Consider the following 23,678-nt stretch of genomic DNA (forward strand, 5'->3'; position numbering starts at 1 on the left):
AAGTTCTCTTCCTCAGGAAGATTTCTTGATTCTTTGTTTTGGGTGCTTGCTGAAGCCATCATGGTCTGCCTCTTTATATGATTTGATGTTGACTGTTATCTCCAGGCCATCAAGAACTATTGTATTTATTTATTTTATGTTTGCTTACTGGGTCCTAGCCTCTTGTTTTGATATGCCCGAATAGGCTGCTTGTGTGAGCTGGTTTAATTATTGGCACCGTTGAAACTCTCACATCCTGTCACCAGGTGGTTTGAGTTGTTGCTGGGTATATGAACCCAGGAGTCTTTATTTTTCTTGTATGGATTCAGCTCAGGTCTCCAGGTAGTTGGTCACCAAGTGCGTGATGTGGGCTCTCACCTACAGTTCTAGAACAGCAGGGGCGATTGGAGTAGGCACAGGTATCTAGCTGCAGTAGGGGGTCATGCACTGAGCAATTCAGGGAGCTGACGGCTGCCCCTGAGTGTCTGGGAGGAAAGCATGTCCCTGTTCCCTAGAGTGTGTAGGTGGGTGGGCTTTGGAGCTGGACTGTGGGCACTTAGTGCTGTTGGCTGTAAGAATTGGGAGGCACGACTTTCTCTTGGATCTCTGTTGTGGGTGGCGAGGTGGTGTGGGTGGAGCCACCAGTCCTCTGGCCCCTGATACGGGTACGTGAGGACCCTGCTTAATGGGCAGAGCGGTGTCAAATGTCACAAATCTGCCACTCCCCCTTATAGCTGATACAGTTGAAAATAGGCTTCAGGTATATACCCTGTTGTACTGTGCTAATGAGGGCCTACGCTGTTGAAATGGGCCCACACAGGTCTATGCAGGAGTGAAAGGCGTTCAGAGTCAGTGGACCACTTAATGCCTGTGTGTAGGCAGAGGGGCTGCGCCTCCCCTGAGTTTCCGGCTTAGGGGAGCTGGCAGATTGTTTTTTCCCTGTTTGTTAATTTGTTCCCTCTCCAAAGCTGGGAGGATGGCTCAGGGCACACGACAGGTCCTACTTCAAGCCCAGGGGATGCGGTAGTCACTGAAGCCAACCCAGGCCTGATGCAGAGTGGGGAGGGGGTAGGTAAAGGAGAGAGGTCCTTTCCAAAGGGGTGCTTTTTTTTTTTTGCTCCATGCGATAGGTTAGATGCATGTACTTTTGCTGATTGAGAGCCGCTTCTCGCTGGTTCTGGAGGGTTGAACAGACCCTCCGCCGCTTGGTCTCTCCCAGTGTGGGAAGTGCCTCCCGAGCACCACTGCTTGCCTCGCTGTGCACCCCAGCTGATCCAGCCTGCAGGGTGCCGGTTCCCTCCGGGTCGGGCCTGGCAACGCCTTGCGGCTTCTGAACCGTCTCTCCCTCCCCCTGCCGCTCAGTCCAATTCCTCAACTTTGCCTTTGATGTTCAGGGCTCCTAGATTGTCTATATATAATCGATTCACTTGTTTTTTCGGGTCTTCATTGTAAGAGGGACCACAGGAAGCATCTGACTATTCTACCATCCTGGCCCCACCTCCCGAGTAGGCTCCTAGAGCATTTTTTTAAATGATGACTTAATCTTTGGTCATTTTATTTCTCTGTACGGTGTTGGTTAGAACATTTTGATTAGGAGTTGGCTGAAGATGTCATTTAGCACTTCACTTCTTACAGAATCAGACCTTTGGAATACCCGTGACGTATTATGGTTGTTTGTTTTATGCTTCAAGCACTGCACACCAAGCACCCCAACTTTTAGACTTTAGCTTCTATTTTAGAACATTCTGTGCCTTAATATAAGTTTTAATTACTGGGGTATGATGTTGCTAATACTACTTTCTCACTAGATGACCTTGCCTTCCGCTTCATAGAAAATAATATATCAAGCAGGAACTTTGCAGCTTTGTGCTCTTACTTTGTATTCCAACTTGGAAGTCATATTGAATGTTCCTCGTGATGAGTCGTGTACTCTTCTCCGTCTTAGAAGGAGCTGTTCCTCCTCTTGGCTGAGATATTTGTGCTTTCGGTTCCATTCCCTCAAAGCTTCTCAAGGACTTGGGTTACTTTATTATTTTACCTTACAGTATTTTCAACCCTCTCTCTAATGGTTGTTCTTAGCTTATAGGCAAGTTCCATGTGCCAAAAACAACACATCTTCTCTCGATCCTGTGATTCTGCTTCTGCCTCATTCATTCACAGCCAAGATTGCTGAGAATGTGAACCTGTTATCTCTACTTCCTGACCCTAAGTTTATTCCTTGTGCCATTACAGCCTAACTTCTGGCCCTGTTTTACTCTCGAAACTATTCCTAGTAAGATTATCGGTGACCTTCTGATTGCCAAATCCAGTGATTTCTTCTTGGTCCACGTATCACTTTTCAGTTACATTTAACGCTGTTGATCTCCCTCATATCTTTTAACTTATTTGACACCACTGTCTCCTAGTTATCCAGCTACTTTTCTGTTTCTTTTTATTTTTTATTGTGCCTTAAGGTGAAAGTTTATAGCTCAGGTTAGTTTCTCATACAAAAATTTATACACATTGTTATGTGACCCTAGTTATTCTCCCTGTAATGTGACCGCACTTTCCTCCTCTCTGCCCCGGGTTCGTCCAGCTCCTGTCCCGTTCTGCCTTCTCATCTCACCTCCTGACAGTAGCTGCCCATTTAGTCTCATGTATCCACTTGAACTAAGAAGCACGCTCTTCAGGAGTATTATTTTATGTCTTATAGTCTGGTCTATTCTTTGTCCGAAAGTAGTTCTGAGTTAACAGAGAGCCCAGGGGCCAAGTCTTCTGGGGTTCCTCCAGTCTTAGACCATTAAGTCTGATTTTTTTTCTTTAAACCAGAATTTGAGTTTGCACCCCACTTTTCTCCTGCTTAGCCAGAGACTCTCTGTTGTGTTCCCTGTCAGGGCAGTCATTGGTGGTAGCCAGGCACCATCTAGTTCTTCTGGTCTCAGGCTGATAGAATCTCTGGTTTATGTGGCCCCTTCTGTCTCTTGGGCTAATACTTTCCTTGTGTCCTTGTTGTTCTTCATTTTCCTTTGCTCCAGGTGGGTTGGGACCAATTGATGCATCTTAGGTGGCCTCTTGCTGGCTTTTAAGACCCCAGATGCCACTCACCAAAGTGGGATGCAGAACATTTTCTTAGTAAACATTGTTATGCCAGTTGACTTAGATGTCACCTGAAACCATGGTCCCCAGGCCCCCATCCCTGGTACACTGTCCCTTGAAGTGTTTGGTTGTGTTCAGGAAACTTCTTAGCTTTTGGTTTAGTTCAGTTGTGCTGACTTGCCCTGTATTGTGTGTTGTCCTTAGCTTCACCTAAGATAATTCTTGTTACTTTTCTGTTTTTTAATCTATATTGTCTCTCTTTTCTTTTATCTGCCATTCCTTTGATTTTTTTTTCATAGGGTTCTGTTCTTTGCCTTTTCATTTTTTGGTCTACATTTATTGCTTCTCTTTCATGCCTAAGAGTTTAAACTCTTAACTCTGTAGACTGATTGCCAAGCCTAGGTTAGACTTACATAAACTCTAGGTCTGTGGATGCTAGACTTGGGTGCCCCCTAGGCAGCCTCTGCAAGGCAGATAAACAAGAAGTCTGTTATTCTTTCTCAGTTCTCTTACTGGGTTAATGATACCACTGTCTACTTAGTCCCTAAGGCAGAAAACTGGGAAACCTTTCAACATTCCCACATCTAGTTTTTCACCAAATCTATCTCCTAAATACTTCGTGACTCTCTTTCCTTCTACATTTTAGTTACATTAATTCAGAAATTTAGAGTTTAGAGTTGCATCTTCAGTCTCCTGATGAAAGCGTTTTCTTTTTAATTTTTCATACTAGTGAAATTTCCAAGATAAACGTCTAGTTAATTAGCTCAAAAATCCCTCTTATTCAGTGCCAAGATCAATTTTAGTCTTTTTTTTTTTATAGTATGCTAACTTTTTTTTTATTAACTTTTATTGAGCTTCAAGTGAACGTTTACAAATCAGGTCAAACTGTCACATATAAGTTTATATACACCTTACTCCATACTCCCACTTGCTCTCCCCCTAATGAGTCAGTCCTTCCAGTCTCTCCTTTCGTGACAATTTTGCCAGCTTCCAACTCTCTCTACCCTCCCATCCCCGCTCCAGACAGGAGATGCCAACACAGTCTCAAGTGTCCACCTGATATAATTAGCTCACTCTTCATCAGCATCTCTCTCCTACCCACTGTCCAGTCCCTTCCATGTCTGATGAGTTGTCTTCGGGAATGGTTCCTGTCCTGGGCCAACAGGTTTGGGGACCATGACCGCCGGGATTCCTCTAGTCTCAGTCAGACCATTAAGTACGGTCTTTTTATGAGAATTTGGGGTCTGCATCCCACTGATCGCCTGCTCCCTCGGGGGTTCTCTGTTGTGCTCCCTGTCAGGGCAGTCCTCGAGTGTGGCCGGGCACCATCTAGTTCTTCTGGTCTCAGGATGATGTAGGTCTCTGGTTCATGTGGCCCTTTCTGTCTCTTGGGCTCTTAGTTATCATGTGACCTTGGTGTTCTTCATTCTCCTTTGCTCCAGGTGGGTTGAGACCAATTGATGCATCTTAGATGGCCGCTTGTTAGCATTTAAGACCCCAGACGCCACATTTCAAAATGGGATGCAGAATGTTTTCATAATAGAATTATTTTGCCAATTGACTTAGAAGTCCCCTTAAACCATGGTCCCCAAACCCCCGCCCTTGCTCCGCTGACCTTTGAAGCGTTCATTTTATCCCGGAAACTTCTTTGCTTTTGGTCCAGTCCAGTTGAGCTGACCTTCCATGTATTAAGTATTGTCCTTCCGTTCACCTAAAGCAGTTCTTATCTACTAACTAATCAGTAAAAAACCCTCTCCCTCCCTCCCTCCCTCCCCGCCTCGTAACCACAAAAGTATGTGTTCTTCTCAGTTTATACTATTTCTCAAGATCTTATAATAGTGGTCTTATACAATATTTGTCCTTTTGCCTCTGACTAATTTCGCTCAGCATAATGCCTTCCAGGTTCCTCCATGTTATGAAATGTTTCAGAGATTCGTCACTGTTGTTTATTGATGCGTAGTATTCCATTGTGTGAATATACCACAATTTATTTAACCATTCATCCATTGATGGAAACCTTGGTTGCTTCCAGCTTTTTGCTGTTGTAAACAGAGCTGCAGTAAACATGGGTGTGCATATATCTGTTTGTGTGAAGGCTCTTATTTCTCTAGGGTATATTCCGAGGAGTGGGATTTCTGGGTTGTATGGTAGTTCTATTTCTAACTGTTTAAGATAACGCCAGATAGATTTCCAAAGTGGTTGTACCATTTTACATTCCCACCAGCAGTGTATAAGAGTTCCAGTCTCTCCGCAGCCTCTCCAACATTTATTATTTTGTGTTTTTTGGATTAATGCCAGCCTTGTTGGAGTGAGATGGAATCTCATCGTAGTTTTAATTTGAATTTTAGTCTTTTAAAGTGTTATCCAAGGGCCTTTGTAACCTGGCCTCCGCTTAAATCTGATCATTCTGATTTCTTAATATATTATACATCAGGTCCATTCATGCTTTATTACTTGCAATCTCTGAACAAGTCATACCCTTTCTAGGCCTTTCCTGCCTGTCTTCCAGGCAAAGTTAAGTATTTCTTCTCTCTGTTCATAGTGTTTTCTGTACCAACTTCTGTAGCATTTTCTACGTTGTATTGTAATTTACTTGTTGATTGCCCCCAGGCTTTAGCTCCTTGAGATTAAGGATTTTATGATTCATCTTTGTACCCCATCACCCAGTATGTGGTGCAGAGTAGTAGTTCAGTAAAATTATCGTTCATGAATGAATGAATAGAATGAAAATAATAATAATAATAATTTTTTTTTTACTAATTTTCTTTTCTGTTGATTTGACTAGATGACAGGGCACGTAGATCTCCACGAAAACTCCCTACTTCACTAAAAAAAGGAGAGAAAAAGTGGGCTCCTCCAAAATTTCTTCCTCACAAATATGATGTGAAACTACAAAATGAAGATAAGGTTAGTTGGCACTTTACATTACACCTTATACATGGTAGGTATTGTTTTAGAGAATAATAGGCTTGGTTTTCTGGGCGGTAATGTGCCATAGAAGAATGTTCATGCCGTCTTTCTGCAACAAACTCAGTGTTTTTCTAGGTTTAGTAATTATGACTTTAAGTTAAATTGTATTTTCTTTCCTCAGATATAGCATGTTTTTTTCAATTTTATAGAAATTACTAGGGTGGAGCCCTGGTGGCAGTACGGTTAAGTGCTCAACTGCTACTGGTCGGTGATTTGAACAGACCAACACTATTTGTGGAGAAATATGTGGCAGTGTGTTTCCACTGAAGAAGACTACAGCCTTGGAAATCCTGTGTCCTGTCCTGTAGAGGCAGAATTGACTTGATGGCAACAGGTTTTCGTTTTAAGAGTAATTTACATTTGAGCTTGAAACTCAGTTTGTTTGCAGAATAAGAATCTATTCTCAGTAGTTATAGACTTCTTGGGAAAATATTTCTTTCCATTAAAAAGTAGAACCCTTTGTAATACAGTTATACTCAAAAGTTGAGTCAACTCTAATCTACAACAATAAGTATCCTTTTAGACTAACTTAGTGCTATGTTTTATTGATTCTAAAATGTTTAGTTTTCACATTTTAACATGTCTAAAATCAGGATATATATTTTTTTCCCCATCAAAAATAAGCTTGTGTGTGGCCAGTTTTCCTTTCTTTTTTTTTAATTTAAAAAAAAAAAAAAATATTATGGTGAAAGTATACATAACAAAGCATATCATCTCAACAATTTGTACATGTATAATTCAGTAATATTGATGACATTTTTTCAAGTTCTGCATTCTTGCCATCCTTCCCAAATCATCCCACCACCATTAACATAAACTCAGAGCCTCCTAAGCAATAGCTCACCCTCTCCCCCTCCCACCCCGGATGACCACTAATAATCTTTGGTTTCTATATAATTGCTTATTTTATAAAAGTGACATCATACAATATTTGTCCTTTTGCAACTGCATTATTTGTCCCAGCGTGGTGTCTTCAAGGTCCGTCCACGCGGTGGCACATGTCACGGCCGAGCGGCGCATTGTGTGTATGTACCTCATCTTGTTTACCCGTTCCTCTCCTGAGGGACATTGCAGTCGTGTCCACCTTTGGCTGTTGTGAGAAGTGCTGCAGTGCACATGGGTGTGTAGGTCCCTGTTTGCATTCTTTCCTTCACTTCTTCAAGCAGAATGTGTCTTAAAATCAGTTGGCAAGAAGTTTTTCTTGGTGACACATAAAATGTATGTTTTTTATTGGTGGCATCTTAGCATCTGAGAATTACTGCACGTTATTTTCAGGTACTTAAGTACCATATGTTTAGAATCCTAGTTTTAACAAAAGGGCAGAGTGGAGGGCTTGTTATGGAATTCAGCTGCACCTTTGTCTTCATACATAACTTTTATAGATTAAATAGCTAAAGCCTGAGAAGTTTAATAACCCTACCAAATTTCCTAATCTAGTGATTGGGATTGGAAGGGTTATAGCCCAGATCTTTTTTGCGGGGGGCGGGGAGTGGGGTGGGATTTAAAGAACAGGAATTTACTGTCTTACTGTTCTGGAGGCTAGAAGTCCAAATTCAGGGCATCAGAGCTCTGCTCCTGCTCTGTGAGCGACACAGGCAGGTCCTTTGCTGTCCTTTCAGATTCGGACCGATCCAGGCATTTCTTGGCTTGTAGACAGATCCCCAGATGCTGTCTTCACCTGTATGTGATTGTTTCTGCGTCTGTCCTTCTCTTTTATAAGCTGGCACTCAGAGGGGGTTAGGGTTAGTAGCGTAGATCTTTTGCCTTTTAGAATATTGTTTTCTCGTACTTCAGAATGTTGACATCGTACTCCATTCTGAGTAATTTACTTTAATAGTCCATGATCTGAAAACATGGCTGGATCCTTCGAATTCTTTGTATTGGAATATTGGGTGCGGTAAACACAATTTTTCTCTAAGTTTCTTATTTCCAATTCATTAAGGTAGCTAGTTAAAGCATATTGCTAGGGAGTCTCAACCACTTCCCTAATTATTGTTCATATTATTCTTATTGATAAGTGTAAATCGTTTTGTTCACAGATAGTAGATATTGGTTATAGGAAGACAGAAAATATAAATAAGAAAAAAGTAATGATCTCATATTTCACATTCAGAGACAATAATTGATGAATATAGATGTGGTTAATGGCAGTTAGCTCTTAACATGACTTAAATTACTGTTTAGTGAATAAATTTTCTTCTAAACCACTGTCTCAGATTGTAGCGTGTATTATAGTCACCAGGGGAATTTATTAAAAATGTAGATTCCCTGTAACAAAAAAGAACTGCAGGGACACACTGTTGACCAAAAGAAGCCAGACACACAGGAGCGCATTATGTATGATTCTATTCATATTGAGAACATGAACATGCAAAATGAATTTATGCTATTAGAAGTCGGGATAATTAAAAAAACAAAACAAAACAACAACTCGTTGCCATCGAGTTGATTCTGGCTCATAGTGACCCTGTAGGACAGAGGAGAACTGCCCCACAGGGTTTCTAAGGCTGCAAACCGTAACAGAAGCAGACTGCCACATCTTTCTGCCCTGGAGCAGCTGGTGAGTTTGAGCCACCAACCTTTTGGTTAGCAGCTGAGCGCTTTAACTGCTGTGCTATCTGAGGTTACTTTTGGGGGATTAGAGACTGAAAGTGGGTACAGAGGTTTCTGGAGTCCTGGTCATGTTTCTTTCTTGATCTGAGTTTGGTTACATGGATGTATTTAGTTCCAGAAAATTCATTGAACTTATATGGGCACTTTCCTGTATATGTATTATATTTTAGTAAAAAAGTTTGAAAATCTTATTCCATAACTTAAAAAAAAAAAAAAAAGTGGATTCACAGACTCAGAGATTCTTCTGATTCAGTAAATTTGGGATGAGGCCCAGCACCTTAGATAATTCTGATGAATTTGATTGATTGAAAAACTTTTTTTTTTTTTTATGGCTGCATAGTGTTCCATATTTGGATGTATTTTAATTTTAAAATCAGTCTTTTACTGTTGTACCTTTAGGTAATTCCCCCCCCCCATTTTTTTCCATTATAAGCCGTTGATGATGTCTTTATCCATTTACCTAAGATGAAGTGTTACAGTGGGAACTGCTGGCTAAAGGGTGAAAGGGTGTATGCGTTTAGAACTTCAGGTACATATGGACAAACTGCCTAGGTGTATCTTTAAATTTACATTCTATCTCTGAACATTATTCTTCTGTTTTATGGCTCTGTTTATAGATGGTGTTGTAATTTTTCTGGGAAAAACATGCATTTTTGTTCTTAATGATTGAGTTTTTTATACTTGTTTGTACAGATCGTCAGCAATGTGCCAGCAGACAGCTTGATTCGTACAGAGCGTCCACCAAATAAGGAGATACTGCGATACTTCATACGGCATAACGCCTTGCGGGCTGGTACTGGTGAAAATGCACCTTGGGTGGTGGAAGACGACTTGGTGAAGAAATATTCCCTGCCTAGCAAGTTCAGTGACTTTTTACTGGATCCCTACAAGGTAAGCTCACTGTTAATTTTTACACAGCAGGATGGTGCGTTTCTGATGAGTTTATTTTCTCCATTGGCTCTAGAAGAATCAGATTGGTAGCAGATTTTGAACTCTACGTCATATAATGAATTTAAGATTTTCCAGACATTTCTATTTTATGTAGGTTGTCATAGGGGAGGGAGACATGTATATCTCCCCTAGTTCAGTTTCAGTATTTTTTTTACTATGTTTGCATAATTAAAAAAAAAAAAAGAATTATATACATGTGCTTTTCTGCCGTAAGACCTTTTTGGAATGAGATATGGTATAAATAAAAAAACACTCTGCGTATCAGTTCTTAAAAATGAAAACTGATTTTGAATGTCAGATAAAATGATCAAAATACTGGCAGCCTTTTTTTTTTGATAGATTTATTTTTTGTTTGTTTTTAGGTGAAAGTTTACAGCTTAAGTTCATTTCTCATTCAAAAATTCATGCACATATTGTTTTGTGACATTACTTGCGATTCCCACAGTGTGACAGCCCATTCCCCCTTTCCACCCTAGGTTCCCTTTGTCCGTTTGACCAGTTCCTGTTACTGGCAGCCTTTAAAGAGCCTGGAATGAACGTTACTTTGTGTGACAGATTAGTAAAAAATCTAACATTTTCCTCTTGAGAATGGTGAAGTGCTTTTTTTTTCTTTAGTCCTCTCATTTGATCTTCAAAACATTCTTATGAAGCTGTATGGTGTGTTATTTTCCAGATGGGGAAACTGAGGCCTAGTCTTAGTTAGAACCAACAGAAAGTGAATGATAGAAACCAAGACATTGACCTAGAATTTCTCATTTTCGTTCCCATCCCTGGGTCTTTCCAATAATTTTTTTTTAAATGTAGGTTTTGAGAATGTTTATCCTTCTTTGGTTGGTAAGTTAACTAATTAGCCTCCTGGCTGATATTTGCATCTTAGTAGCTGCGCCAGAATGGAATTAGGGAAGGGCTGTGGGTGCCTGAAAACTAAGTCCAACTTCCGGAATTTCTTTTTTTTTTTCCTTTTTTAATTGTGAAAAAATGAGGGAACCTTAAGTGGTAACATCTAAGTTACCCCAATTATCTTAGGTTAATTATGCTGCCAAAAGTATATTGAAAAGTAATTTTATTTCTCCAAACATTGGTCACAACCTCTAACCGTAGTTTAGCATTTAGCAGGTTTTTTTCTATTCTAGACTAGCAACATCAAGCATTATCTTCATAATGTCCTTTACATTTTTACTAGTTGCTTAAAAGAAAAATTTAGGAATTAATTGGCTTTTTCTAGAGCAGGATCAGATTTTTCATGGAACTGTAGTAAACCTGGAGCCCTGGTGTTGCTCAGCTGCTAACCAAAAGGTCAGCAGTTAAAATCCACTAGCTGTATGAAGCAGTTCTTTGTCCCATAGGGTCGCTATGAGTTGGAATTGACTTGATGGCAATGGGTTTGGGTTCATAGTAAACCCAGGAGCAGTAGTGGCTCAGTGGTTAAAGTGCTTGGCTGCTAACCTAAAGGTTAGCAGTTTGAAACCACCAGTGGCTCCTTGGAAGAAAGATTTGGCAGTCTGCTTCCCTAAAGATTTATATCCTTGGAAACCCTATAGGGCGGTTCTACTTTGTCCTGTAGGGTCGCTATGAGTCAGAATCGACTCAGTGACAGTGGGTATGTATATTAAATCTAAGTTTTTTCAAATATTTTTATTAACTGGGGGGAAATTTTTAATTTTTTTTTATTGTACCTTAGATGAAGTTTACAGAACAAACTAGCTTCTCATTAAACAATTAGTATATACATTGTTTTGTGACATTGGTTACCAACCCCATGACATGTCAACATTCTCCCTTCTTGACCGTGGGTTCCCTGTTATCAGCTTTCCTGTTCCCTCCTTCCCTTCCAGTCCCTGCCTCAGGGCTGGTGTGCCCGTACAGTCTTCTTTTGTTTCATGGGCCTGTTCAGTCTTTCGCTGAAGGGTGACCCTCAGGAGTGACTTCGTTACTGAGCTGAAAGGGTGTCCAGGGGCCATACTCTGAGGGTTTCTCCAGTTTCTGTCAGGCCAGCAAGCCTGGTCTTTCTTTTTGAGTTAGAATTTTGTTCTGCATTTTTCTTCAGCTCTTTCCAGACCCTCTTTTGTGGTCCCTGTCAGAGCATTTGGTGGTGGTAGCCCGGCACCGTCTAGTTGTGCTGGACTCAGTCTGGTGGAGGCAGTGGTAGATGTGGTTCATTAGTCCTTTGGACTAATCATTCTCTTATGTCTTTAGTTTTCTTCATTCTTCGTGCTCCCGAAGGGGTGAGACCAGCGGAGCGTCTTAGATGGCCGCTCACAAGCTTTTAAGACCCCAGACGATACTCACCAAAGTTGAATGTAGAACATTTTCTCTATAAACCATGTTATGCCAGTTGAGCTAGATGTCAGGAGAAGTTTTAATTTACTGCCGTTTTGTTACTGTAGAGTTTTGGAACCGTGATACAGTTTTCTTTGGTTATCACGTGATATTACTATTGTCTTAAACTGTATGAGAGACCGTTTATTTAAAAGTATCCCTGAATGGGTTTTATACTCTTAGATCACTTGAGTCCTTGCATATTTTCCTCTCTGAAAATCTTTCTATATTTTAGTAATTCAAATATGTGAATAACATGAAAGACTGAGTATTATTAATTGGGTAAAAGGTCTTTGGAGTTTATGGGCATATAAAAGCTAATCTACACTTTCTGTGAGAATCAGATACTAGAATTTCAGGAACATATATCTGTAAAGGCAACTTTTGAAGAAACCTACTCCCCAGATTTCTGACAAGAGCTTAAAAAATTTAACTTAATAAAATTTGGCTTTGTTTCGGATTGAGAATAGGAAATGTTAGTCTGCTTAGACTAGTTGCTATAAGAAGAAAGTGACTGTACTCAGTAAGAGAAATTGAGATTCATGTAAAATACCAGTCTACAGAATTAAGGGCGTATACTCATCTTTATTATACATTTTTCTTACCTTAAACAGTGGTTTTCTTGTTCCCCAATATTATTGGACATAGTGTCTCCTTTGTTTTGCCTGTAAGTTGTTTTTTCCTTTTTGTGAAAGGACTTAAAGAACTGTTGGCATCTCAGCCAGCGTAGAATGCAGTAAAAGAGCGTGGATAAACAGTCTCTCCAGCAGTGCTTTGGATTCTTTCCTCATCTAAAGGAAATTTTAGACAATGCGTGAAGGCTAAAGTTGATCACATACCTGCCCGTCCTAAAGGCAATGGATTTCTAAAAAAGTATCTTCCCTTTTTGCCTCCTCTTTGGTTTCAGTAGAATTTCATGTGTGACAAGGGCACTGAATGTGTTTACTGTGGAGAGGTCCGAGGCCTGGTGAGAGGAAGCAGATGCTGAGCAGTAGCTTTAGGAAGGGAGTGATGGGTTCAGCTTAGGTGGGAGAGAGAAAGATTATTTAGGGCCTAGGGTGATATTGAGGGTGTGTTTGTGATCTTGTTTCACCTCTTTCTAGAATATAAATTACTGGAGAACAAGGACCGTCTTACTCATTTTATATCGTGATGTTTAGCATAGTACTTTGTATGTAATAGGTACATGACTGCTGAATTAATTTCCTTAAGAAGTTCCATTAGAAGACAGTTTGTTGAGAAGAAAAATGCCACTGGCAGTTGGACTTTAGGGATAGTATAATTTTTTGTAGGCCCCATGGCTTGGAGAAACAACGTACAAGGCAATTAATTGTCAACTGAGATGAAGTCGGAAACCCTGGTGGCGTAGTGGCCAAGTGCTGTGGCAGCTAGCCAAAGGGCTGGCAGTTCAAATCCACCAGGCGCTCCTTGGAAACTCTATGGGGCAGTTCTACTCTGTCCTATAGGGTCGCTGTGAGTCAGAATCGATCGACGGCCCTGGGTTTGGTTGGTTTTGAAGATGAATTCAGCCATCTTAGCCCATTCTCCTCTTGTAGTACATTACAGCCTCAGTGCTTTGCAGTGTGTCCATAGGATTGGGACTCCTTACCTTGGACTTGTATGTCCTAGTAGGGAAGCCTTTGGATAGAGACAAGAAAATAACACTTTTTTTTTTTTTTTAAACTTTTATTGAACTTCAAGTGAACGTTTACAAATCTAGTCAGTCTGACACATATAAGTTTATATACATCTTACTCCGTACTCCCACCTGCTCTCCCCCTAATGAGTCAGCCCTTCCAGTCTCTCCTTTCGTGACAATTTTGCCAGCTTCCAACTCTCTCTACCCTCCCATCCCCCCTCCAGACAGGAGATGCCAACACAGTCTCAAGTGTCCACCTGATACAAATAGCTGACTCTTCATCAGCATCTCTCTCCTACCCACTGTCCAGTCCCTTTCATGTCTGATGAGTTGTCTTCGGGAATGGTTCCTGTCCTGGGCCAACAGGTTTGGGGACCATGACCGCCGGGATTCCTCTAGTCTCAGTCAGACCATTAAGTATGGTCTTTTTATGAGAATTTGGGGTCTGCATCCCACTGATCGCCTGCTCCCTCGGGGGTTCTCTGTTGTGCTCCCTGTCAGGGCAGTGATCGAGTGTGGCCGGGCATCATCTAGTTCTTCTGATCTCAGGATGATGTAGGTCTCTGGTTCATGTGGCCCTTTCTGTCTCTTGGGCTCTTAGTTATCATGTGACCTTGGTGTTCTTCATTCTCCTTTGCTCCAGGTGGGTTGAGACCAATTGATGCATCTTAGATGGCCGCTTGTTAGCATTTAAGACCCCAGACGCCACATTTCAAAATGGGATGCAGAATGTTTTCATAATAGAATTATTTTGCCAATTGACTTAGAAGTCCCCTTAAACCATGGTCCCCAAACCCCCGCCCTTGCTCCGCTGACCTTTGAAGCGTTCATTTTATCCCGGAAACTTCTTTGCTTTTGGTCCAGTCCAGTTGAGCTGACCTTCCATGTATTGAGTATTGTCCTTCCCTTCACCTAAAGCAGTTCTAATCTACTAATTAATCAGTAAAAAACCCTCTCCCTCCCTCCCTCCCTCTCCCCCTTGTAACCACAAAAGTATGTGTTCTTCTCAGTTTATACTATTTCTCAAGATCTTATAATAGTGGTCTTATACAATATTTGTCCTTTTGCCTCTGACTAATTTCGCTCAGCATAATGCCTTCCAGGTTCCTCCATGTTATGAAATGTTTCACAGATTCGTCACTGTTCTTTATGAATGCGTAGTATTCCATTGTGTGAATATACCACAATTTATTTACCCATTCATCCGTTGATGGACACCTTGGTTGCTTCCAGCTTTTTGCTATTGTAAACAGAGCTGCAATAAACATGGGTGTGCATGTATCTGTTTGTGTGAAGGCTCTTGTTTCTCTAGGGTATATTCCAAGGAGTGGGATTTCTGGGTTGTATGGTAGTTCTATTTCTAACTGTTTAAGATAACGCCAGATAGATTTCCAAAGTGGTTGTACCATTTTACATTCCCACCAGCAGTGTGTAAGAGTTCCAGTCTCTCCGCAGCCTCTCCAACGTTTATTATTCTGTGTTTGAAAATAACACTTTTTAAGACATTTGGAATCCTAAAACCATCTGGGTTAATTTAATATGGTTCTTAATGTATTTTAATAATTTTACTTTGAAATATTTCATGTTTACAGAAGAGTTGACAAAATGATATAATTTCCACATACCCTTCAACTAGATTCCTCAAATGTTGATGTTTTACCACATTCCTTTTATCATTTTCTCTCTGTGCACACACATACACATACACACACACACACACATTTTTTTCTGAACCATTTCAGAGTAAGTTGCAAGACAGGATAGCTTTTGCAAATTACTTTTTCCTGTAAACAATGGTATTTTCTAACTTAAGGACATTGCAGTTATCAAAATGAAGAAATTAACATTGAGATAATACTATTATCTAATCTACAGTTCTTACTCAGATTTCGCTGATTGTCCAGATAATGTCCTTTTAGCAAAAAAAAAAAAAAATTTTTTTTGTCGTCTAGGATTTCATGTGGTATCACTTGTTGCATTTATTTCTCAGGTCTCTTTGGTCTCCTTTTATCTGGAACGGCTTCTCAGCTTTTCTTCGTCTTTTAGAACCTTGACATTTTTAAGAGCACAAGCCATTCATTTTGCAGACTGCACCTTGTTTTGGGCTTGTTTCTTCATGATTAGGTTCAGGTTATGAATTTTTGGTAGACATACCACAGAATTGATGTTGTATTTTTCTCGGTGGATCCTATCTGGAGGCACGTGATCTAATTTTGTATCATTACTGGTGATATTAATTACACATTTTTAAAAGATGTCCTACGTGTCCTCATAGCTGATGTTCCAAGTGAGTGTTCATAACCTTAAAATTTTTTTTAAAGTAAATTTTGGCTCTTGAAATTTGGTTATGAATTAGAGACTACAGCAAAGTACTTTTAAAAACAAATTATGTTAATTTTCAAGCACTTAAAAATATTGTAACATATTTTGCAGATTTGCTGGTAAAGGTGTGTAGAACTTCAGACAAACCCATTATATGAGTGTCTCCCTCAAACCCTAACGTGGTGCTTCAGGGGAATGAGTAGAGTGAAATAAGAAGCAGAATATAGATCGCCAAGGTTTTCCGTTTTGGGTTCTTGTTGCTTAGACTATACTTCTCACTATTCAGTTAAATTCAGCATCGGAATGGGCTGCCACAAGTAGAATTTCTTCATTTTTATTTCATTTATTAACAAACACGACTTAGACAAATATTTATGGTGGTGGTATATTCCAGGTGGCAGAGAACAAATGTAGAATTATATACCCTGTATTTTCCTCTCAGCCTCCCTTCTTGTTGAGACATTCGTAAGTATTTTTTTCCTGTTTAGCAGTTAGGAAGGGCCTTTGGCCCCAAACTGTAATATTGCTAATCTAGGTGTCCGTTCTTCTCTTCTCTCTCCCATACTCTGATCACTTGTGATAAGTTGGGGATAGGGGACACCCTTAGCACATAAGTGGTTTTGTACTTTTTCAGATCCCCCTGAGTCCAGCCTTGCCGGCTCCCATTTGGCTGAGACTGCCCAGCATGGCCCATGCTGAGATGATCCAGTTACTGAAGGACTGCCCAAGCGGGGAGCCGGCCTGTTGGGAGGGGGTTGGGTGAGTTCATTTCTTTAATTTTTAAGAAAAAAATTACATGGTGTGCCTTGGCAGAAAACACACCTTAAAAATAAAAATAGGTTGCTGGACCTCTCTCATGGCTAAACCACCCCAGCTCTTTCTTGCAGTATTTCTGCATAATACAGTGCTTCTAAGTGGAATAAATTTGAAGAAACTTACTCTGAATTTGAGAGACTTTTTAAATAGATAGAAATACAATCACTAAGTTAAGAAGTGGCCCAAGTATAATTGATGCTATTAAAAGATAACTGTTTGAGACTTAGTCTCACATGAGTCTCCTTTTTAGTGATTCATTTCATTTTAGGATGACTTTAAATATACTGTTTTCTCAGCGTCAGAAAAAATATCAATCTGTTATGTCTATACTCCCAAGGTTTCTAAGGCTTGCTAGAGAGGATAGTTCGCCTTTTGAAGGCCCACATTTATCTTTAATTCCTGCCGGCGTGGTGACGGGTCTTGCTCTTGATTCGTAGCATGGTCTCCGAAGTACTCTTCTCTTTGGAGTATCTATAACTATTACTGTCCACAAGGACAATAAAGTCTTAAATAAGTTATCTTTGTGTATTCTTTTTAACATTTTGAAATCTAATGCTACTGCTTCTGGGGAAAGTATCCCCTGAATCATAGATAGAGTTTATATTCTGTAAAGTTATTAAAATCTCTTTGTCATCCCATCCTGAGGATGATGATTGGTTTAATCAGGCAGCAGAAACTGTCAGCCGAAGGAATGGTAACTTGGTCTTGCCTGTAATTCTGAAAAGGGAGACTGGCCTCTAAAGTTACAGAACTCAGCCGGGACAGGATTCGCTACGTGTAGCTCTCTCCTTGTAGACTCTGCTTCTGCCTCTTGTGCTGCCTTGGCCCTTGTCATTTCTCTGAGTATGTCTTTAGTGTTTAGGTCTTATGGAGCGTTGTCTCACTCATGGTGTAGCTCAGTGGATGTTGTTAAAGCCGCTGTTTCGCTCCCGGCAAGAGCGCGGACGTCCTTCTGCACCACCTCTGGGATGTATTTCAGGGTAGCCGTCTCCCTGTAGTTTTTTTCTTTTTTAAGGGGCCTGTGGTTTCACACCCACTAGCCGGTTTCCTTGCCTCCGATCTCCTCTCCCACTAGTCTGCCCTACCCACTGCCTCCAGACTGGTTCTTTATGTGTTGCTCTTATCAAGGTGTGGCCCCTTCTTCTGAAAAACTTGAAGTTCAACATGTCCCTGAGTCCCACCTGGCTGCTGCTTAGCTGCTTGTGGTAGTAGAAACCAGGTACTCTAGAGATGATTTAGTCTTTCTCCTGCTCACTTAAAACAAGAAAATTTTCTAAAATTGGCTGTACGTTTGTATTGGTCGGTTTGAGTTTTAGCTGCCACCTTTTTTCTTCATAATTGTATTCTTTAAAGCATTAGAATCACAGCTTTGTTTTGCAATACACATTTAAATGGGAAGCAGTGGCTATGAGTAGTGAGAGATTTGAGGAGGCAGACGTTGTGAAAGAGCTGTGTGAAAGAACGGGAAAGTGAATGGATCGAGAGAATATCGTGATTGTTGAGCATTGTCCAGGACTCGTTTGAGGTGCTTGGTGATGAATTTAAAATGAGATCTTTCACTGTCTTTATGTCTTTTAGTCTAGCCATATTTAAGCTGAATGTGTGCAGACCAGGAGTAAGTAGAGAGTTTCAGTGAATCAGGGTTATGGTTTCGCCGAGAAGATACAATAAAGCAAGAGAGACAAGCGAACTGTAGGTTTATGCAAGAGATCGATTATAATGATTGACTATGGAATTTAATCTGGATAAAGAAGGACGAGGAGGTATGGGTGGTGAAAATGTGATAGAATTAATGGATTTTAGGGCTGGGTGAGAACGAAGGATTGTAGAATGAATTTGAGGGAGTGAATTTGAAAGTCAGGGAATGAATTTGAAAGATAGGAATGATGTCAAAGAGAGAATTGCATGCAGATAGAGCATTTAGAGGGCTTACAGTTGTTAATGTGTTTATGAGAATGAGTTCTTCAGATACAGGGGGAATAAAAAGGACTTTGGCAAGCCCAGAGGCTAGTGTTAGGAAGTGTCCTTATCTGTGAGCAGTGTTTTGTTGTTGTTGTTGTACTGCCATTACCAAGTACTCTTCCGGGGTTCATGGATGGACTCTGAACTTGGATGCACGAGTTTTGTGTGTTGTTTCTGGGGAAAAGGTTCATAGATTTGATTAAAGTATTTAAAAGTTTTTTTAGTCAGTATATAAACAGAAAACCAGTTGCATAGCAAAAAATGTTTAATATCGGAGTGTAGATTTTTAAAGCCTGGATATCAACAGAATTTTTTATTGATATGGCAAAACCATAAGCTAACATTCGTACCTTTGTTTTTTCAGGGTTACAGTGTTTATGGAAGAGAAATGAATATACAGCTGTACCTGAGTAGCTGGGGAAGAGGGCCTTTAGGATGGTTAAATATTGCTTCTTAAAATTCGTTTATTTAAATTAATTTTGCTCCTGTTCTTAAATTCCAGTACATGACTCTCAACCCTTCTACTAAGAGGAAGAATACTGGATCTCCAGACAGGAAGCCCTCAAAGAAACCCAAGATTGACAGCACTTCTCTCAGTTCACCACTAAATCCTAAGTTATGGTGCCACGTGCACTTGAAGAAACCCTTGAGTGGCTCCCCACTCAAAGTGAAGAACTCAAAGAATTCCAGATCTCCGGAAGAGCATCTGGAGGAGATGATGAAGATGATGTCACCCAACAAACTACATACTAACTTCCACATTCCTAAGAAAGGCCCAACTGCCAAGAAACCAGGGAAGCACAATGACAAACCTTTGAAGGCCAAGGGCAGGAGCAAAGGTATCCTGAATGGACAGAAATCCACAGGGAATTCTAAATCTCCCAAAAAGGGCTTGAAGACTCCTAAAACCAAAATGAAGCAAATGACTTTGTTGGACATGGCCAAAGGCACTCAGAAGATGACACGAGCCCCGCGGAATTCTGCGGGTACACCCAGGTCTTCTAGTAAACCTCATAAACATCTGCCTCCGGCTGCCCTACACCTCATTGCCTACTACAAAGAAAACAAAGACAGGGAGGACAAGAAGAGTGCCCTGTCTTGTGTTATCTCCAAAACAGCTCGTCTTCTCTCCAATGAAGATAGAGCTCGTCTCCCAGAAGAATTGCGAAGTATCGTTCAAAAACGCTATGAACTTCTAGAACACAAAAAGAAGTGGGCCTCTATGTCTGAAGAGCAACGCAAAGAATATTTGAAAAAGAAACGAGAGGAGCTGAAAGAAAAGCTGAAGGAGAAAGCCAAGGAGCGAAGAGAGAAAGAAATGCTTGAGAGGCTAGAAAAGCAGAAGCGGTTTGAGGACCAAGAGTTGACTGGCAAAAACCTTCCAGCATTCAGACTGGTGGATACCCCTGAAGGGCTGCCCAACACACTCTTTGGGGATGTCGCCATGGTGGTGGAATTCTTGAGCTGCTATTCTGGGCTACTCTTACCAGATGCCCAGTACCCTATTACTGCTGTGTCCCTGATGGAGGCCCTGAGTGCAGATAAGGGTGGCTTTTTATATTTGAATAGAGTGTTGGTCATCCTCTTACAGACCTTATTGCAAGATGAAATAGCAGAAGACTATGGTGAACTGGGAATGAAGCTGTCAGAAATCCCTCTGACTCTGCACTCTGTTTCAGAGCTGGTGCGACTTTGCTTGCGCAAATCTGACGTTCAGGAGGAAAGTGAGGGCTCAGACACAGACGACAATAAAGACTCGGCGTCGTTTGAGGACAATGAGGTACAAGACGAGTTCCTAGAGAAGCTGGAGACTTCCGAATTTTTTGAGCTAACGTCAGAGGAAAAGCTGCAGATCTTGACAGCACTCTGCCACCGGATTCTCATGACGTATTCAGTGCAAGACCACATGGAAACCAGACAGCAGATGTCTGCAGAGCTGTGGAAGGAACGGCTTGCCGTGTTGAAGGAAGAAAATGATAAGAAGAGAGCAGAGAAACAGAAACGGAAAGAACTGGAAGCCAGAAATAAAGAAAATGGAAAAGAGGAGAATGGGTTAGGCAAAACCGATAGGAAAAAAGAAATTGTCAAATTTGAACCCCAAGTAGATATGGAAGCCGAAGACATGATTAGTGCTGTGAAGAGCAGACGGCTGCTTGCCATTCAGGCTAAGAAGGAACGGGAAATCCAGGAAAGAGAAATGAAAGGTAAAATCTTGTGTGGAGAGAAAAGGGAAAACCTGGGAGATCATAAAAACGAAGGGAGTTATAGTTTTGTCATAGTTGTTCAGTTATTTCTGTAGGTCATAGAAGTAATCTACGATGTATATAACATTGTGGCTGGAGAGTCAGCTCGGCGTTCTTTAGTAAATGATAGTGTGAATTAGTCTTATATGATATTGCCATCTTTTCTGGGTTTAGTAAAGGACCAGAGCCACAAATAGGCATAGTGGAAACAACACTTAACTTGGAAATTGTTGGCCTGGGTTTAAATCCTAGCTCTGTCTTAGCTATAGGCCTTTGAGCAAGTTATTTATCCACACCTTAGTATTTCATGTGCCTGGTTAAGATTGTTGTAACAATTAAATGACAGTATTTGAAGTCCCTAGATTCCAGAATTTAAAAACTTTGGGCTCTGATGGCACCATCAGTCTGAATTTTTTTTTTTTTAACAGCTTTATTGAGGTGTAATTCACATACGGTGAGTTCCTAGAGAAGTTGGAGACCATTTGTAGTGAACAGTTCAGTGGTTTTTAGAATATTTGCAGGTAAATGTGCTGCCGCCCGTCACCACAATCAGCTTTAGAACATCCTCACCACCTCAGAAAGAAGCCCCTTCACCAGCCGTTGCTGGCCAGTCTCCCCATCTTACCCGGCCCTGAGCAACCACTGATCCACTTTCTGCCCCATAGATCGCCTCTCCTGGACATCCCATATAAATGGAATCATATCATGTGTGGTCTTTTGTGACTGACTTAATGTACTGTAACTTAATCTTTAATGTTTTCAAGGTTCATTGGTATCGTGTGTATCAGTACTTCGTTCCTTTTTATGGCTGAATAATACTCCCTTGTATGGATAATACCACGTTTTGTTTATCCAATTTATCACTTGATAAGCATTTGGGTGGTTTCTACTTTTTTGGTTATGAATGCTGCTGGGAACATTGTCTACAAATCTTTTTTTTTTTTTTGAGTAATTTTTATTGTGCTTTAAGTGAAAGTTTACAAATCAAGTCAGTCTGTCACATATAAACTTATATACACCTTACTACATACTCCCACTTACTCTCCCCCGAATGAGTCAGCCCGCTCCCTCCTTCCAGTCTTTCCTTTCATGACCATTTAGCCAGTTTCTAACCCTCTCTACCTTCCCATCTCCCCTCTAGACAGGAGATGGCCAACATAGTCTCAAGTGTCCACCTGATGCAAGTAGCTCAGTCCTCATCAGCATTTCTCTCCAACCCATTGTCCAGTCCAATCCGTGTCTGATGAGTTGGCTTCAGGAATGGTTCCTGTCCTGGGCCAACAGAAGGTTTGGGGACTGTGACTGCCGGGATTCTTCCAGTCTTAGATCATTAAGTCTGGTCTTTTTATGAGAATTTGGGGTCTGCATCCCACTGTTCTCCTGCTCCCTCAGGGGTTCTCTGTTGTGCTCCCTGTCAGGGCAGTCATTGGTTGTGGCCGGGCACCATCTAGTTCTTCTGGTCTCAGGATGATGTAAGTCTCTGGTTCATGTGGCCCTTTCTGTCTCTTGGGCTCTTAGTTATCGCATGACCTTGGTGTTCTTCATTCTCCTTTGATCCAGGTGGGTTGAGACTCATTGATGCATCTTAGATGGCCGCTTGTTAGCGTTTAAGACCCCAGACGCCACACTTCAAAGTGGGATTACAAATCTTTTTTTAAAAAATGTATTTTGTTGTGTTTTCGGTGAAAATTTTCAAATTAGTTTCTACACAAGTTGTTCAGTGACAATTACATTTTTCAAATGTGTCAGGATTCTCTCTTTTTTTAATTTTGCTGTTGAGGATAGACACAGTAAAACATACACCAGTTCAGCAGTTTTCACATGTACAATTTAGTGACATTGGTTACGTTCAATTTCAGACTGCAGTCAGTCATCAAAATATTCAGTTTCTTAGTCTTTGGCATAAATTTGAATAATAGTTGTATTAACTGGTTTTCCTTTTAGGCATATGGATGCTGTCCTGTCATTGACCGCATTGTACTTCAGGACAGACCTTGAGATGTTCTTTTGAGTGTGAATGCAGCACCATTCCTTTTCAAGCTGTCATGCCTGGCGTAGTAGACTATATGATTGTCTGATTCAGAGTGGCCAATACCAGTCCATTTCAGCTCAGTAATGCCTAGAATATCGGTGTTTATGTGTTCCATCTCATTTTTGACGACTTCCAGTTTTCCTAGTTTCATACTTTGTACGTTCCATGTTCCGATTGTTAATGGATGTTTTCAGCTATTTCTTCTCATTTTGAGTTTTGCCACATCAGCACATGAAAGACTCGAAAGCTTCACTCTATCCACGTCCTTAAGGTCGACTCTCCTTTGTCAGGAGGCAGCTCTTCCCCAGTCGTCTTCTGAGTGCCTCCCGACCTGCGGGGCTCATCTTCTGGCACTGTATCAGCCAGTGTTCTGCTGCTGTTCATAAGGTTTTCATTGGCCAACTGTTTTCAAAAGTAGGCTGCCAGGTCCTTCTTCCTTGTCTTAATCTGGAAACTTTGCTGAAAATGGGCTACCAAGGGAGACCCTGTTGGTATTTGAAATATCAGTGACAAAACTTCCAGTATCACAGCAACACTCACCACAGCAGGACAGACTGACAGACGTGGTGGTGTGATCCTTAGCTGTGGTTTTTTTTTGTAACCTTAGAAGGAGCAGCTTTTCTTTGGTTGTGATTAGGCCATCAGTTGGGTCTCTCCTATTGTTTGCCTTTGTGCTGATTGGGATCATTGTCGTAAACATACAGCTCCATTCATTCTAGAAAACTCTTTATTAAAGGTAACAAATTCCATGTTGGAT

The 23,678-nt window shown here is 40.9% G+C and overlaps 1 protein-coding gene across 2 annotated transcripts in view; it reads left to right on the forward strand.

Moving 5' to 3' along the window:
* The window catches only part of BAZ1B (bromodomain adjacent to zinc finger domain 1B), an 82,585-nt gene that overhangs the window by 30,734 nt on the left and 28,173 nt on the right, over positions 1–23,678 (forward strand). For both annotated transcript variants that reach the window (XM_049902722.1, XM_049902723.1), the window contains exons 5-7: positions 5,840–5,961; positions 9,331–9,528; positions 19,149–20,850. In XM_049902722.1, the coding sequence (XP_049758679.1) occupies positions 5,840–5,961; positions 9,331–9,528; positions 19,149–20,850 (2,022 nt within the window). The remainder of the gene's footprint in view (positions 1–5,839; positions 5,962–9,330; positions 9,529–19,148; positions 20,851–23,678) is intronic.

This window comes from Elephas maximus, chromosome 12 (genome assembly GCF_024166365.1).
Source record: "Elephas maximus indicus isolate mEleMax1 chromosome 12, mEleMax1 primary haplotype, whole genome shotgun sequence".
Lineage (NCBI taxonomy): Eukaryota > Metazoa > Chordata > Mammalia > Proboscidea > Elephantidae > Elephas > Elephas maximus.